We start from the raw sequence: 15,514 nt of genomic DNA, 5'->3' as shown, positions 1-15,514 counted from the left end.
CTCCAGCCAATGGGGACGGGCTAAAGAGAAGACTGTAGCTACGTGTGTGTGTGTTTGTGTTTGTGTGTATGCGCATGGAATGTATGTGCGTATCGTCACACATGTCATATGAATGTCCTCATCCTCCAACCCTGGCTGGCATCCACTCCATGACCAGGTGAAGGCCACGTCACACAGCGAGGCAGCCAATCAGAGGTCACCAGTTTGGATTTATGCCAGGGTGATTAGGCTTCTAAGACTTAAGTGTTGGTGGCAAAGGCCAGTTTTTTCAACAACAAAAAAAGTGAAGCCGCAGTGCCGGTGAGACGAGATGCCCTACACGCCGTCTGGCTTTTTCTGCGACCGGTTGATCCGGGAGAGGGAGAGGAAGGATGGAGAAGGATCTGTGAACAAGCCTCTCCGATTCAGTGGCCAGGACTTTAACACCCTGAAGCAGGAGTGCCTCCAGAAGAAGACCCTGTTTGAGGATGAGACGTTCCCCGCCACCGTGGAATCCCTTGGCTACAAGGAGCTGGGCCACAAGTCCAACAAGGTCAAGAACATCGTGTGGAAAAGGCCCAAGGTAGGAGGGAGGAGAAGAGTACTGGGGCAAAAAAAACAACAAAAAAATACAAGAAAGTGAAGAAAGCAGCCCTTTAAATGTTAAGCGTAAATACAATGGAATATGCATATTTTTAAATGCCTTTTAGGTTCATCTAATGGTTTTGTGAGGGCTGATCTAGCAAAACCTATTTTGATTCCATAAATAAATGTGTGTAATAGAGATGTGCAGATGCAAAGAATCATTTAAAGATTCAAAAAAGCATAACTACTCTCCATTTTTGAATAATTTAGTGTTTACTGTTAAACCATTGTGGGCAAATGTCAAAATATTGTCAGTTATTCTCATAAGAAAATGAGACATAACTAAAGTAACAAAAAAGAGCTTGCAGACCTCAAATAATGCAAAGAAAACAGGTTTATATTCATAAAGTTTCAGAAATCAAGACTTGGTGGAATAACCATGGTTTTTAATCACAGTTTTTAAACCGCATCTTGGCATGTTCTCCTCCACCAGTCTTACATACTGCTTTTGGATAAATTTATGCCTCTCCTGGTGCAAGAATTCAAGCCGTTCAGCTTGGTTTGATTATATTCCAGAGGTTTTTAATTTGGAAAAAAAAAATATTTTTAAGTTGTCACTTTTTTTTTTTTTCCAGAGCTGTACTTTAAAAAGTTTGTCTTTTTACATTGACTTCCATTAAAAGTTAAAGTTGTTTTTGAACGACAGCAGCATATATTCTGTTTGAATTGTTTTTGTTATGTGCATACTATAAATATGAAAACTAACACCTATTTTGTATTTATATAATATAAAAATAAGAGTTTGTGATGATTAACAGTTCAAAGTTAATATATATTAATAAATACATTTATATATTGTTAATTATATATAAAAATCTGATGGAATAAAGGAATTTCAATTTAACTGTATGATTACCAGCTGTACTCTAGACAACATATTGTAATATATAGATATTCAGCTTCTCAATAAAACAGTAGTATACTTTGTCATGCTTTCTTTCACTTCTAGTACTACTGTCACGCATTCTTTCCTCTCTGTTTTTTAAGAAGATTAATTTACGTGCTTGTCTATCTGTATTCTTCAGGACATTTGTGACAACCCACAGTTCATCGTTGGAGGAGCCAGCAGAACCGACATCTGCCAGGGAGACCTGGGTAAGTCATGCTGAAATCAGTACATAACACTGTACTGCACTGATCACAGTGCCCGTGATCAGAGGGGACAGGGGCATTGTAACTCTATCCGGGCCGTGATACAACTTTATGACCATTTTCTGAGGTCCACAGCCCAGCAGGGGCCCCTCTATATTGTGACTACTCTAGTGGAAGGGAATCCAGCGGGCAGCACTTCCTATTGTTGAGTCCTCCACACGGGCAATAAAAAGAGACCAAAGACACAAAGGTGGGCAGAGCTGGTAAAACGCTGGCATGTTCCCTTGGACAATCCAGAAGTGCTGAGGTCAGCAGTGTGGCCCCCTGTTTTAGTGCAAATGTTGTGTTTAAGGCACACAACCATTTGTACAATCACTGAGTTTAAGCTGCGATTCAGTTAAGAAAAATTGTGTTGTATTGGATAGTAGACAAAAATACATATAACGTTAACTGCAACAGTAGGTTTCAGTTTCACAGTTAAATTTAAACAGTTCAAATTCAAAAATAGAAAATTATGTTTAAAACATGGTAAAATTCAGCTTACTTTCATTACAAGATGCAAAATGTAAAAATCAGAAAATAAGTTTTTTTTTACATTGTTCCTGAAATTCTAATTGCAAGAGGCGAAAATGAAATGAAAAACTAATAATTGAGTTTTTATATCCAATTTTCATTTTTTGTATTGAGCCTCTAACAGGCAGAAAAATAAACTGAGAAACATTACACTAACAATTTACACTGAGTTTACAGGACATAACATTAAAATGTCATAAAAAAATGACTGGTGATGCTATGCAAAAGGTGTTAGTTTTATCATTTTGAGATGCACATAGAATTCTTAATTTTAGAGACATTTTTAAAGACAACAGTATTTATTAAGATGTGTAGAACAAATAGAACCAAAAATATTTTACATGTAAAGCCTAGATAGCTGGAGCGAAATATTTCTATTGGCCGATTTATCATTAAATTGTGATACAGTGTGTATTAAGGAAAAATAGAAATGCATGTTTGCAGCAGTTGTTAATATTATTGTGATTCTGATCTGACTAAAAACAACCTCATAAAAACAAGAAAATAAATTGTAAGCGAAAATGTAGTAGTTAAGAAAAAAATATATAGGTACCAAAAGAAATAAGACAACTTTTATCAAATTTAAATATGTTAAATGTCTTAAAATAAAAAAAAATAATATACAGGTACTGATACTGATTTCTTTTGTAAAAAATTCTTATAAAAAAAGAAACAAAAACATATACAAATCATATTTTGCCCTAATGTGGTATTTGCTGCCCCTTATATCATGTCCTGTTGAGAGCTTTAAAACATGATTAATTACCTGTCACTGGGATCAGGTACGTGTTCTGTTCAGTGTGATATGTTTGACCTTTTCCCGGCTCACTGCAGGAGACTGCTGGCTGCTGGCAGCCATCGCCTCTCTGACTCTGAACGAGAAGCTGCTGTTTCGGGTTGTTCCTCAGGAGCAGAGCTTCTCTGACAACTATGCTGGAGTCTTCCACTTCCAGGTTGGTGCTCTAATTTCATATCTTAATTAGAGTACATGACATGGTAAAAATATTAAAGCAAGACATTTTCACAATTCATAATATTAGGCCTGTCATGGTGGCCAATTTATTTGGATGATATATTGGGAGATGATTTTAGGATAATTTCATTCCACTGATAAAATGCTTATGAAATAGGGAAAGTTTAAAATATTTAGAATATTCAGACATTGCAATTGAAATATAAATTTTGCATTAATATCCTACGTAAATAAATAGATCGATAGATTGATAGATTTATGTCCGCATAACGATATGGGTAGTTATTGTGGCAGGCCTACTCTATATTTAGTGCAATGTTTTGACACACAGACAAAATACACCATTAGTTTCCTAAAACAAATTATATTTAAGAACTCTCCCTATTAGTTTTTTTTTTGCAATTATGATAATCTTGGTGACAAGACAAAATACTAAAAAATATATATTTTTTAAAAAATTAAAAGTTTCTTCTAGTTTAAGTATAGCAATTTCAGACATTTAGTAGTCAGAAAAAAACAGTTTGTAAAAACCTGATATCTGATAAAAAATTGGTAAGGCTTTGTATAAACTAACAATAATGTAGTTTTTTATTGCTTAAAAAAATTCTCAGAGACATATATTATACATCACAACAACAAAATGTATTAGGATACAATAAAATAATATCATATAGCCCACCCACAATTAAAAAATTATAAATATAGCAAATTCTTAAGCATGTTTCCCACATTTATTTTATGCTAATTCAGTTCTGGCGTTATGGAGACTGGGTGGACGTCGTCATTGATGACCGGATTCCCACCGTCAACAACCAGCTGGTGTTCACCAAGTCTGCAGAGAGGAATGAGTTCTGGAGCGCGCTCCTGGAGAAGGCCTATGCCAAGTAAGACTCATTTCCAGAAAATATTTAGTACATTTAAATATATACGTTGTTGTGCTGTGAAGGATCTTGATTTGACAGTGACTGCTTTCTCTTCTCCTCAGGCTTCATGGTTCCTATGAGGCTCTGAAGGGTGGAAACACTACTGAGGCCATGGAAGACTTCACTGGAGGAGTGACTGAGTTTTATGAGATGAAGGAAGCACCTAAGGAACTTTACAAGATCATGAAGAAGGCCTTGGAGAGAGGCTCTCTGATGGGCTGCTCTATTGATGTATGATATACTAAATATGGAATAATATACTTATTTATTTTTGTTTTGTTTTGATTTGTGGCCCAATTTCACTTAATTGATTTGTATCTTTACATGCATGTAAATATTCCAAACGTCCCTCTTTGATGTAATAAGGGTAATTCTACAGAAATGTCCACTTTTGAAATGGCAAAATGTCTTACTTTTTTCTTTTTCTAAACCTACATAACATAGTCTTTATATGAATATGAGACAGCTTAATTATTTTTACCTTTTTGTGTATTTATTTTATATTGTGAGAAACAAAGAAAGGTAAAACCAGTGACAAGAACACCTGTGGAATTTTTTTATGAAAAATACGTTTTACAAAATGTCCACAGTTTCCTACTAACAAAGTTAAAATATTCCTATGAAATTATTATGAACCAAATGAGAAAATTTCAGATAATTAACAAGATAAAGTGGAATTATATGTTTGTGCTTCTTCTTTATGTGTTCATTTCAAAATAAGAGATCTTTTTTACCGTCCTTGTATTTTTTTATTATATTTATTTTGCATTTTTTTTAGGTTATAGAAATCAAATATTTCAGTCATGTGTGGATTTTTTGTTTTGTTTCAATTGCTATTGTTTTAAAAACATGTTATTTACCTCAAAATATGGCACTCACCTTTTACACATAACTGTGGGGAAATGCACAAGTATATAAGAATATAAATACATTTTATATAAGTTTAAAATATCTGTAAAGGCTAGGGGCACAAAATGGATATTTGCATAGAATAACCTGTATAATAAATGATAAAAACGCAATCATTTACAGACAGTGCACTGTATAGTATTGAGCATTGTTGTTTAATTTTTTTTTTGGCAGTCTTTGGTTCCAGCTCGTTTTGAGACTCGCACCGCAACAGGGCTGGTGAAGGGTCATGCCTACTCTGTGACTGCTGTGGATGAGGTAAGGGCAGTGTGTAAAACTTTGTACTTCTAGAACTGAAATATATCTTAAGCCTTGGGCCCTATTTTAGCAACCTTCAGCGCACTGGTCAATTGCAGATCACGCAGCTAGATTAAGGGCAAAACAATATTCCTTGTGTGGCTCCAAAGGTGCCTAAGGCATGTACTAATTATCTTAATTAATCATGGGTGTGTTTTGGGCGTAACGTGAAATAAACCAATCAGTGTGTCACTTGCCAGGTGTGCTCTGACTTTGGCGCGTCCATATCTTAACAACGTAACACTTTGTGCCTCTCAGCAGAATATACTGACCTGCGTGTTCACGCTGTTATGCCAGTAGCTCATTTAAGGGAACAGCAATGTCATTTTATTATTGTTGATGTAAAAATCGTGTTTAATGAGTGGGGGTTTACATGCCCTGGAGGCACACCTGTATTATTGACTGTTGTCTAGGTTAATTTCAGTTAGTGGTGCACCTGTTTTCCACCGCCAAAATAGCAACACGCCAGAAATGTACCTGAACACACCTCACTTTCAGACCATCATGCCCATCAGTGTAGATTTATTCCTAAACTCTGATGCTATTTTAACAGTGCAGGCACAAGGCATGACTGGGTGTAAGATAGCAAAGAGCCTCTGCAGCGTGCCTTGCCCAGGGTGTACAATAAGTCCCCTTGTCTTAAACTTTGTTGAGGGTTACATTCATTAATTTCATGTCTGTATATGGATATTAACCTATACTATCGTTGTAGTAATGTGCGTTAGATGCTGTAATAAACTCTGTTGGTTTATTGTAGTGTAAACAGAATGTGGAAAAGGAATCTAGAGTGCGTCTGGTGCGTCTCCGCAATCCCTGGGGGCAAGTGGAGTGGAACGGCCCTTGGAGTGATAAGTATGTGAATTCTCAGCAGGAGCTTTTGAGTGATTTAGAAATATTCAGATTCTTTAAGTACAGTATTTTAATTTTCAGTATATTTGAGCAAACTGGGCTTCAGCAGAATGTTTAGAACACTGGAATTATGGCAGTTGTTTTTGTCTGTGACTGCAGTTCAAAAGAGTGGACCACCATCTCAAAGTCAGAGAAAGAAAAACTGCAGCATCAGAATGAAGAAGATGGAGAGTTCTGGTGAGTATATGGGCCGTTTATTAGTGCTGTCAATGTTAACATGATTAATTACAGTATATTGTTGTGATTAATCAGAATATTTTTGTTAATCGACTGGCACCATTCCTATATATAATATTATTTCACTGACCTGCCAAAAGTCATGGGACAGGAATAACTATCATGACCCATGGGAGCTAAAGAACACTACACTGACCAGCAGGATATGCATGTGGGGCCTCTTGCATTAAATGTGGTTGTGATTTCTGTCAGTTGTCTGATTGCGCAGAAAATTGGTCAGGATCGTTACCACCTACTGCACTTGAATAGAATGTCTTACCCATCTAGCACCTACTTTCGGGCCTCACTTTAAGTCTGATAATTCAAGTCACCTTATCATGAGCACTTTGTGCAGTGTTCAGCCTCACTCACAAGATAACACCTCACAAATTATACAGGTGTGGGCGTTTCCAAGCTGCCCACTGAGGTAACACTTTATGATAAATCAATACTGCTATACTAGAATGTTTGGCACAGTAGAAGGTTATGACAAACTAACCTTCTCAGAAATAAAATATCACTAAGAGTACAGGTTACTTTACTGGTATCCGGTGCATTTTTCAGTGTGCTAAATAATTTGTGCCATATTGTTTAGGATGTCCTTTGATGATTTCAAAAAGAACTACACCAAGCTCGAGATCTGTAACTTGACCCCTGACGCTCTGGATGACGATAAAATCCACAAGTGGACAGTGTCTGTGAACGAGGGCCGCTGGGTGAGAGGCTGCTCTGCTGGAGGCTGCAGGAACTATCCTGGTAGGCAGCTTATCAGCTTATCATTTAACATTTTCCTGTGCTGATGAACTGTAAATGTGTATACTGTAAAATTACTGTACAATGTTTTTTGTATTATGTGAAATCTGTACTCTAGACACCTTCTGGACAAACCCACAGTATCGCCTGCGTCTTCTGGAGGAGGACGACGACCCAGAGGATAATGAGGTGGCCTGCACCTTTGTGGTGGCTCTCATGCAGAAAAACAGAAGGAAAGAACGCAAGTTGGGTGCCAATCTCTTCACTATTGGATTTTCCATTTATGAGGTATTTGGCTTAAATTCTTGGTACATTTCACAAAATGGCAAGTCAGTGTTATGAATAGGAAACAAGGACACTTAGAAAAGAATGGATTTTGAAGCAATATTATGTAGCATTTTACTGTAAGAAAAATGCTTTAAATAATGTTTATGCTCCACTGACACTTGGACTTAGATCATTGCTCACTTCCCTTAGTAATTTAAAAGTGAAGTAGGACAACACTTCTTTCACTTATTTGACTAACAATGCCAATTCTATAGATCTTAGCTAGTACGGAAATGCATGTGTAAAACTTACTTTTGGGGGTGGCTAAAAGCTAAAATTACACCTCCCAACTGTAGGAGGAGCCCAGGAGCAAGAAATACCAATTCTTGCACAATGCTGTTTTAATACCACATTTTTTCTTTTTATTAAATCAAATACTTTAAAGTATAAAATATTCATAATTCATAAAAATTCTATCATGTAATAAGACTAATTTGTTTTGTTTCTTTTTTATCCATAGGTGCCAAAGGAGGTATGGAAAAATGAAGGAGACAACTTTAAGGACCCTTTAAAGTTTTATTTTTCTTACATTTATTTCTTATCCCATCAGTCACCGCTCAATCATATGTTAATAGTGACCATTTTGTGTCATCTTGTCTATTCTGTCCATCAGATGCATGGCAACAAGCAGCACATGCAGAAGGACTTCTTCACGGTGAACTCGTCTAAGGCTCGCAGCAAGGCCTACATTAACCTGCGGGAGGTGAGTCAGCGCTTCAGGCTGAGCCCCGGGGAGTACGTCATCGTCCCCTCCACTTATGAGCCCCACCAGGAAGGCGAGTTCATCCTCCGCGTCTTCTCCGAAAAGAGGAACACCTCTGAGTGAGTGGGAACGGTGGCCATGGAGTCACGAGAAAGTGGTTTTAATGATTATTATTAATTTATTACATTTATTAAATTGCATACATATGGCACGCTTACACTTATCAGCCATAACATTAACACCACTGACAAGTGGTGGCATCTGTCCAGGGGTGGGACACAGAATATTAAGCAGCAAGTAAACAGTTAGTTATTGAAGATGATGTGTAAAAGAAGGAAAAATGTGGCAAGTGTAAATATCTTGAGACAATCTGACAAGAATAGTGTTGTGATGGATAAATGATGATGTGAGTGAGAATATTTCCAAAATAAGTTAAAATGATGCTAGGTCATTTATGCAATACAGGGAGGTTCCACCTTGCAACTTGCAGTACATAACTTTAAAGAATCCGTTGCTAATGTATTGATGGCAGTCCAGGTCTTGTGGATTCCAGGCCTTGAACTGTCAGGTCTGTTGTGGTGGTGTTAATGTTCAGGCTGGTCAGTGTAAACTGTCACTCATTCGGCTCTCTTGAAGGGTCTGTGGAAAAGCTGGGAAAATTGTGGGAGGGTTAACAATCCCATCAAGGACAAACAATTTTAACAGCAATTTGATTTGTAGAGCTGGAAGGAATCGCCCCCAGTTCGAAGCTGTAATGGAATCTTTTTTAGGACAAGAAACAGCACTTTTTGGGACGCTCCGGTAAACCCTTTTTCTCGTTCTGAATGCCTCTGTGATGCACCATTAAACATCAGCTCCCTGAAGGACGAGCTGAGCTGAGCTGAGCGCAGATGATTCTGGAGCCTGAGGCCAATGAGGACGTAGGACCAGTGAAGATACAGGACCACAAAGTTCTTGGCCTAGACATAAAAAAGTAGATGCAGCTTATATAGACTTATCAATTTTCCATTTTTTTCTTTTAAGTTTGCAGTAGTGTAAATTACCAGCTGTTCTGTATTTCCAACTCAGTACAGCCATTTAGACTTAAGGCTCATTCATACTTATTTTATGTATGAAAAATGTATGTACGTATTCCTGCCCATGAGCTTCTATGTGTCCTTTATGTTGGAGTGGATGTTAAGCAATACATCCACTAGAAGGCAGTTTGTAGTCAAACGTTTGTGGAAGAAGCCCAGTTAAAATAGCAATGGCTTGTAATAACTGAGGGGGCCCGTCTGTATCCATATTTAAGCTTATATGAGCCATAAAACTGAACAATCCAGTTAAGGTCGATTAACTATGTATAATAAAAAGAAAATAATTAACTGTTAAGTGAATACAGGCAGATTACATTACATTACATTACATTTGGCTGATGCTTTTGTCCAAAGCGATTTACAGTAGTGATGTACATTTAGTAATATATGACATAGATGCATATAACCCAAAAATATGCATCCATCATCCCCCCAATGCTTGAATTTATGTTTATTAGTGACCAGTGTTTGTTGATTTCTACTCAGGGAGATAGAGAACAGGATCGAGGCCGACCACCCAGTGGTGAGTATTGCTGAACTGAACATTTGACAGTTTTTTTTTTTTTTTTTACCCACTTACTTTGTGAATGTTATAAATGTTAATACATCATTCTGGTGAAGTGGATTAAAAATAAAAAATCCACATTTTTAAGCACATTTTAAAGCAAGGCTGGCTATATTTATATGCATTACAAAAAATAACTTCGAAATCTGTGGCTTTTAAATGTCTACAAATCAAAACTCAGCAAATGGAAGGCCGAACATCTGGGAAGGCCAAGTCTCTGAAAACCAGAAGATCACATCTTTACATATTTTATTTAAAATTAAAGAAAGAGCTAAAAATAAGCCAAAAATATCATAAACTTTAACTCTGCTTAACTCTACATTTTCTTTTTGTTTGCTTTACCACAAATGTGAAATCAGCCGGCTCCAGCCTCAGCAGGGGAGGAGAGTGAGGAGGACCAGCATTTCCGCACCATTTTTCAGCAGATAGCCGGGGACGTGAGTACTGGGGATCCAGGGAGCGCTAGGGGGACAGTGAGTATGGTGCTGGGGTGGGAATGGACTGGTAATAACTATCCAGACTTTCCATTTTTTTAATGCAATTTTTGATCGACTAATTTTTTTTGTACCAGTTCTGAGGCCACTACTTTCACTCGACACATTTTGTGGCACATTTTCTGACCTAACCAACGTCCTTTTCATCTCCTGTAGGAAATGGAGATCTCGGCAAGTGAGCTGCGGAATGTCTTGAACAGGGTCGTGTCTGAGCGTGAGTATGCTTTTGCGATTATGGGCTGCCAGGGTTCATACAGTTCTCCAAAACACTGTTTCTGTTTTTTTTTTTTTACAGAGAGAGAAATGAATACTGAAGGCTTCAGTCTGGAGAACTGCCGTAGCATGATTGCCCTCATGGATGTATCCTTTGAAATCAAATCTCGTTTGTCATTTGGAGATTTATTTATGTACATACATACTTAAAGCTGATGTCTGTAAGTTTTGGGATTAAGGGCCCTCTCTGTTGAGATTGGGTGATTGCAACGAGTATGCGGAAGAATAATTTTATTTCTAATTTCCCATTTTCTCCCCAATTTACACGGCCAATTACCCAACCCACTCATTAGGACTCCCCCTATCACTAGTGATGCCCCAACACACCAGGAGGGTGAAGACTAACACATGCTTCCTCCGATACATGTGAAGTCAGCCACCGCTTCTTTTCGAGCTCCTGCTGATACAGCATTACCGAGCAGCCAGCGTGGAGGAAAGCGCAGCGGCTCGGCTCCGGTACATCAGCTCACAGACGCCCTGTGCTGCAGACATCACCGTAGGAGTGATGTGGGGAGAAAGCGCCATCTACCCACCCAGAGGGAGCAGGGCCAATTTTGCTCCCTCTAACGCCGGCAGCTTGATGGCAAAGCTGCATGAGCTGGGGTTCGAACCTGCGACCTCCTGCTCATACTGGCAGCGCTTTAGACCGCTGGACCACTCGGCGCCAACGGAAGAATAATTTTTAACTGAGCGGGTGTGATGCGGTCCTTTTAGAGCGGATGAATCTGATTCCAGGTTATTTTCAGTCAGAGAGAGAAAGAGAGAACGCTCAGTCAGAAACTTCACGTCTTAATTTCTTTATTTTAACTATGAGTAAATGAGCTGCTGAGGTCTGAGTTTCCTCTTCTGAAGACTCCATTGCTCCACCAGCCACTTGCGTTCCGTATAACTGAGCCGGATCCTCTTTTAGAGGCTGTACATGTGATGTATGTACATAAAGATGCCTGACATGGCCAGAAGAACTCCTGCAAAAAGCAACCCGACACCCCAGTGTTTAGAATAATTATATTTGGCTTAGCAGGGATGGTCTTTCCAGCACACTGGTACCATTAAACACAATATTTTTTCCCTTCTCTACTCAGAAATGCTTCTGCTTTCAGTTTAGAAACAAATTAATACAGACTATCACTTTAACTGATTCATCTGTTGAACAGTTGTTCAGGCACCCAAGATCATATTTATTTGTGGAAAAGGACCCTGTAGGACCACTGGGTTTAATTCTTAGTAGTGCTTCTTAGAGTTATATATGCACTGTAATTATGAAATAAAATCAAACACAAACTTCTACAAATTAATCAATTGAACACAGTTGAATATTTGAACCAGTAAAGCAGAGTAGGAATAAAATAAAAGGAACAAAAAGAATAGTTTCTAAAACATAAAACAATTTTCCACCAGAATTCAAATAAGCAACTTCTTAATTAAGCTTAAAGCTTGATTAGCTTTATAAAAGATTTTTAGTATATTTTTAGAACATTAGTACAGTGTCCTGTGAATTTTGCCATGTCCAGTGGAAGCTAAAAAATCCTACATTGAATATGGGTGTGATTTCTGCCAGTGTCACTTAATACAGAATATTCTAGCCAGACAACTCTGGTCACAATCATTACCACCATTAACCCACATCTACTTTATCAACTTGATATACAGTCTCATTGTTTATGAATGTGTGTGATGTGACAGAGCCTTTGTTTTGACCTTGATAATGTTGGTTTAGATGGACGGGACTGGAAGACTGAATCTACAGGAATTCAGACATTTGTGGCTTAAGATCAAGCAGTGGCAGGTTTGGGGTCTTTTCGTTTTGTCTTCTTTGATATGTACTAGAAATCTACTGTGCAGATTTATTGATTAGATTTTTCCGCAGGGAATCTTTAAGCACTATGACACAGAGCAGACTGGGTGCATCTGCAGCTATGAGATGAGAAACGCCGTCAATGATGCAGGTGAGAGTCATACTTTTTGTTTAAACAGAAGTGGTTCCGGATCCTGGTCTCTGAGGCCAGGCCTTCTGAAAAACTCTTATGCTGTAAATTGACTATAGTTAAACATATCAGGCATACTGATGCTCATTTTTTTTGTCTTGTACTCTTCAACAATCAGGAATCACTGTGCTTCTGTTTCTTTGACATGGCTCAGTCGAAGTTCTGTACATTCTCTTTGAAATGGTTGTGAATCTAATATACCTGTCATTGTGCAGTCATGTGTCTTGTGTGCCGTTCAGGGTTCCGTCTCAATAACCAGCTGTACGACATCATCACCCTGCGCTACGCCAACGAGAACATGAACATCGACTTTGATAGCTTCATCAGCTGCCTTGTGCGATTGGAGGGGATGTTCAGTAAGTGGTTTAACCAGTTCCCGAAATGTTGTTAGCAATGACAGACAGAGAGTCTCTGTAAAAGGGGTTAAGCTTAGACAAGTGATTTGAGATGAGTAAATAGTTCTAAATCTAAAAAAAATAAATTTCTTGAAGGGGCTTAATCCATAACATCGTACTGTCTAAGGCTAACTGTTTCTTTGCAGGAGCATTCCAGGCATTCGATCAGGATGGAGATGGAACCATCAGGCTGTCTGTGCTGGAGGTGAGGGCTGGAGTTAAAAGGCTAACAGGATGTAGCTAAGAATTAATGGGAGCTAAAAATGCTGTATGATGTCCTTGAGTCTCCCACTCTCCAGTTAAACTCACTGCACATCAGCACCAGTGTTAAACAACTCTACTTATTCTGCTATCTAAAATGGACCAAGATACATGTATTGTTAAAATCATAGTAGTAGCAATTTTGTAGTTAAAAAAGCTTAAAATTGTACTTCATTGCATTATTCAAAACTGTATTTAGCTTTTTCCAGCTTTTTCCATTTTCTACGTCCAAACACATCTGATTATTTTAAAAAAAAATAGATGTTTTTCTTCATTTTCATTCAGTTTAAAAAAAAAATCTATACACACAAAGACAAAGCATCTTAGCCCTGTATGAAATGATGGGTCTCCTTAAATAGAGACACCACTTTAGAAAAAATAAAGAACATAGAGGTTTAATCCTAAATTACACATTACTTCCTATGTAGTGTACTCTTCCAATCACAAAAAATATATATATTTCTTAAAGGAGCATTATATACATTTCTAATGGTGTAGTATTTACATTTTTCATAATTAAATTATATTAACACAATATTGAATTAATCATATGTTGCAATCTAAAAATTCAGTGCTATCTGCATGCATATGTTGTATTTTTATGGCATGTTGTATTGTTCACTATATTGGAAGTCAGTGTTTTTTTTTTATAAAGCAGTTTTTTCCCAAGACTTTGAGTTTTCAAATTTTTTTATCTTTGAGAATAATTTTTTTTTAAGATCTCTTTTATTTGACAACAATGGCATTATTGTGTGGATAGGAATGCTTACAAAACAGTGACAAAAAAAAGTGTTTCTAAAATATTTGAGAGTGTGGACGGGGCCCTGTCAGCAAACAGTACTGCATTTTGTATTGTTTCTGCATAGAAAGCACTAGAGAGCTGTAGACCCGGCGAGTTACTGTTTCTGTTATTTAAGTACTTGTCGGACACAAACCTCATAGGCCCAACAGGGTGTCTGTTGTTTATCTCTTTGTACCACACAGTCTAGTTTGTGCATATTAATATTTATTTTATTAGAACAACTAAAAATGTACGACTACAATGAATCTGACCACAATTAATTCTTGTGGTAGCATCAACACCACCCATAATTCACTTCTATTTTATGTTATAAAACATTTACTATTTAAATTGAAAGCCATTGAGTAACAGAGATGTACAGTGTGCAGAATTTACTTTTTCTGACTCCAAACTTTCATTCCTTTCTTACAGTGGCTCCAGCTGACTATGTATGCCTAAATAAGCTCAGGATCCAGGTGAGCCTAAGGAACAGGACCAGAACCAGCTTTTACCTCAACAGTCAGTGTGCCAGACCACCCGGCACTCCTCCCTCCTTACCTCATCCACCATCTATCTCTACACCAAAGAAATCATCAGCCCTAAACTCTTTTAACAGCCCAGTTCTGGAGAAGCATGACCTCTCTTCTCTTTAGAGACTGAGTTTATTGGATTTTCAGTACTGGTTTCACCTCAATGTCCCAAAACCGGCTTTTCTCCCTTCAACTACTGTACATTAACTCTGTTTTAACCCGGACTTTTATTCTTATTTATCTTCATGCTTGAGGTCTCAGGTCACCTGTTGCTTCTTTCTATCTTTCTCTAAGCCTATGTTCTTCCTCTCTCTCTTTTTTTCTCAGGCACAAACCCACCACACAGGAAACCTCTTTCCCCCCCCCTTCACAATACAGTACCTCACAGAGACTTCTCATTATACACCTCCTGTACGTTCTTCATCTCTTCTTCGTTCTCTGACCTACAAGTTTAAACAACCTGACTTGCTGTAGTGATAACTATCTCCATAGATTAGGCTTGTGAGATCTTTTGCATGGGGTGCCCGGTCTCGGGCTACTCTACATCTGCTTTTGTCAGTGGAAAACTCCTCAGCCTACCTGTTTCCTGACACATGTTGCAGAAGCATCTTGTTTGTGAGCTGTTTAATGGAAAAAAAAGAAAAAGCATGATGAATAGAGAGAAGAGTGGAAGGTACCAATAAAACAACCACAGTGTAGAACTCTCCGCTGCCGGAAGACAGTGGTGTTCAGGGGTTTGTTTCCACTGCATCCAGTGGATACGGATATAGGCTTCTTCTTCTTCTTCTTCTTCTTCAAATGAGTGTACTGAGTTCTTAACCCTTTTAACCAAATAAATGATTGTGCAGTTCTTGA

The 15,514-nt window shown here is 37.9% G+C and overlaps 1 protein-coding gene across 3 annotated transcripts; it reads left to right on the top strand.

The window, feature by feature from the left end:
- The first annotated feature begins 74 nt into the window (after nt 1–74).
- On the top strand, nt 75–15,514 carry capn3a (calpain 3a, (p94)). Of its 3 annotated transcripts, XM_049464021.1 has the most exons (22): nt 75–562; nt 1,650–1,719; nt 3,124–3,242; nt 4,013–4,146; nt 4,248–4,416; nt 5,269–5,352; nt 6,149–6,243; nt 6,400–6,477; nt 7,112–7,272; nt 7,388–7,557; nt 8,057–8,068; nt 8,210–8,418; nt 9,862–9,898; nt 10,300–10,413; nt 10,591–10,648; nt 10,730–10,794; nt 12,425–12,493; nt 12,575–12,653; nt 12,932–13,048; nt 13,234–13,292; nt 14,562–14,605; nt 14,987–15,514. In XM_049464021.1, exons 1-21 carry the CDS (start codon nt 311–313, stop codon nt 14,586–14,588), a joined length of 2,178 nt encoding a protein of 725 aa, XP_049319978.1. In that variant the 5' UTR covers nt 75–310; the 3' UTR covers nt 14,589–14,605; nt 14,987–15,514. The 3 variants fall into 3 exon arrangements, with proteins under 3 accessions (XP_049319978.1, XP_049319977.1, XP_049319979.1); XM_049464020.1 differs by having other exon boundaries at nt 77–562; nt 14,562–15,514; XM_049464022.1 differs by having other exon boundaries at nt 79–562; nt 10,300–10,377; nt 14,562–15,514.

The sequence above is a fragment of the Astyanax mexicanus genome, chromosome 14, assembly GCF_023375975.1.
Source record: "Astyanax mexicanus isolate ESR-SI-001 chromosome 14, AstMex3_surface, whole genome shotgun sequence".
Lineage (NCBI taxonomy): Eukaryota > Metazoa > Chordata > Actinopteri > Characiformes > Acestrorhamphidae > Astyanax > Astyanax mexicanus.
This window is presented reverse-complemented; position numbering and strand designations above follow the sequence as displayed.

Bases quoted from the DNA above. Each gene is read 5' to 3' on its own strand.
- capn3a (XM_049464021.1), top strand. From the start codon at position 311: ATGCCCTACACGCCGTCTGGCTTTTTCTGCGACCGGTTGATCCGGGAG. The intron at 3,243-4,012 runs GTTGGTGCTCTA...ATGCTAATTCAG, and splicing joins CTGGAGTCTTCCACTTCCAG to TTCTGGCGTTATGGAGACTG. The intron at 6,244-6,399 runs GTATGTGAATTC...CTGTGACTGCAG, and splicing joins AACGGCCCTTGGAGTGATAA to TTCAAAAGAGTGGACCACCA.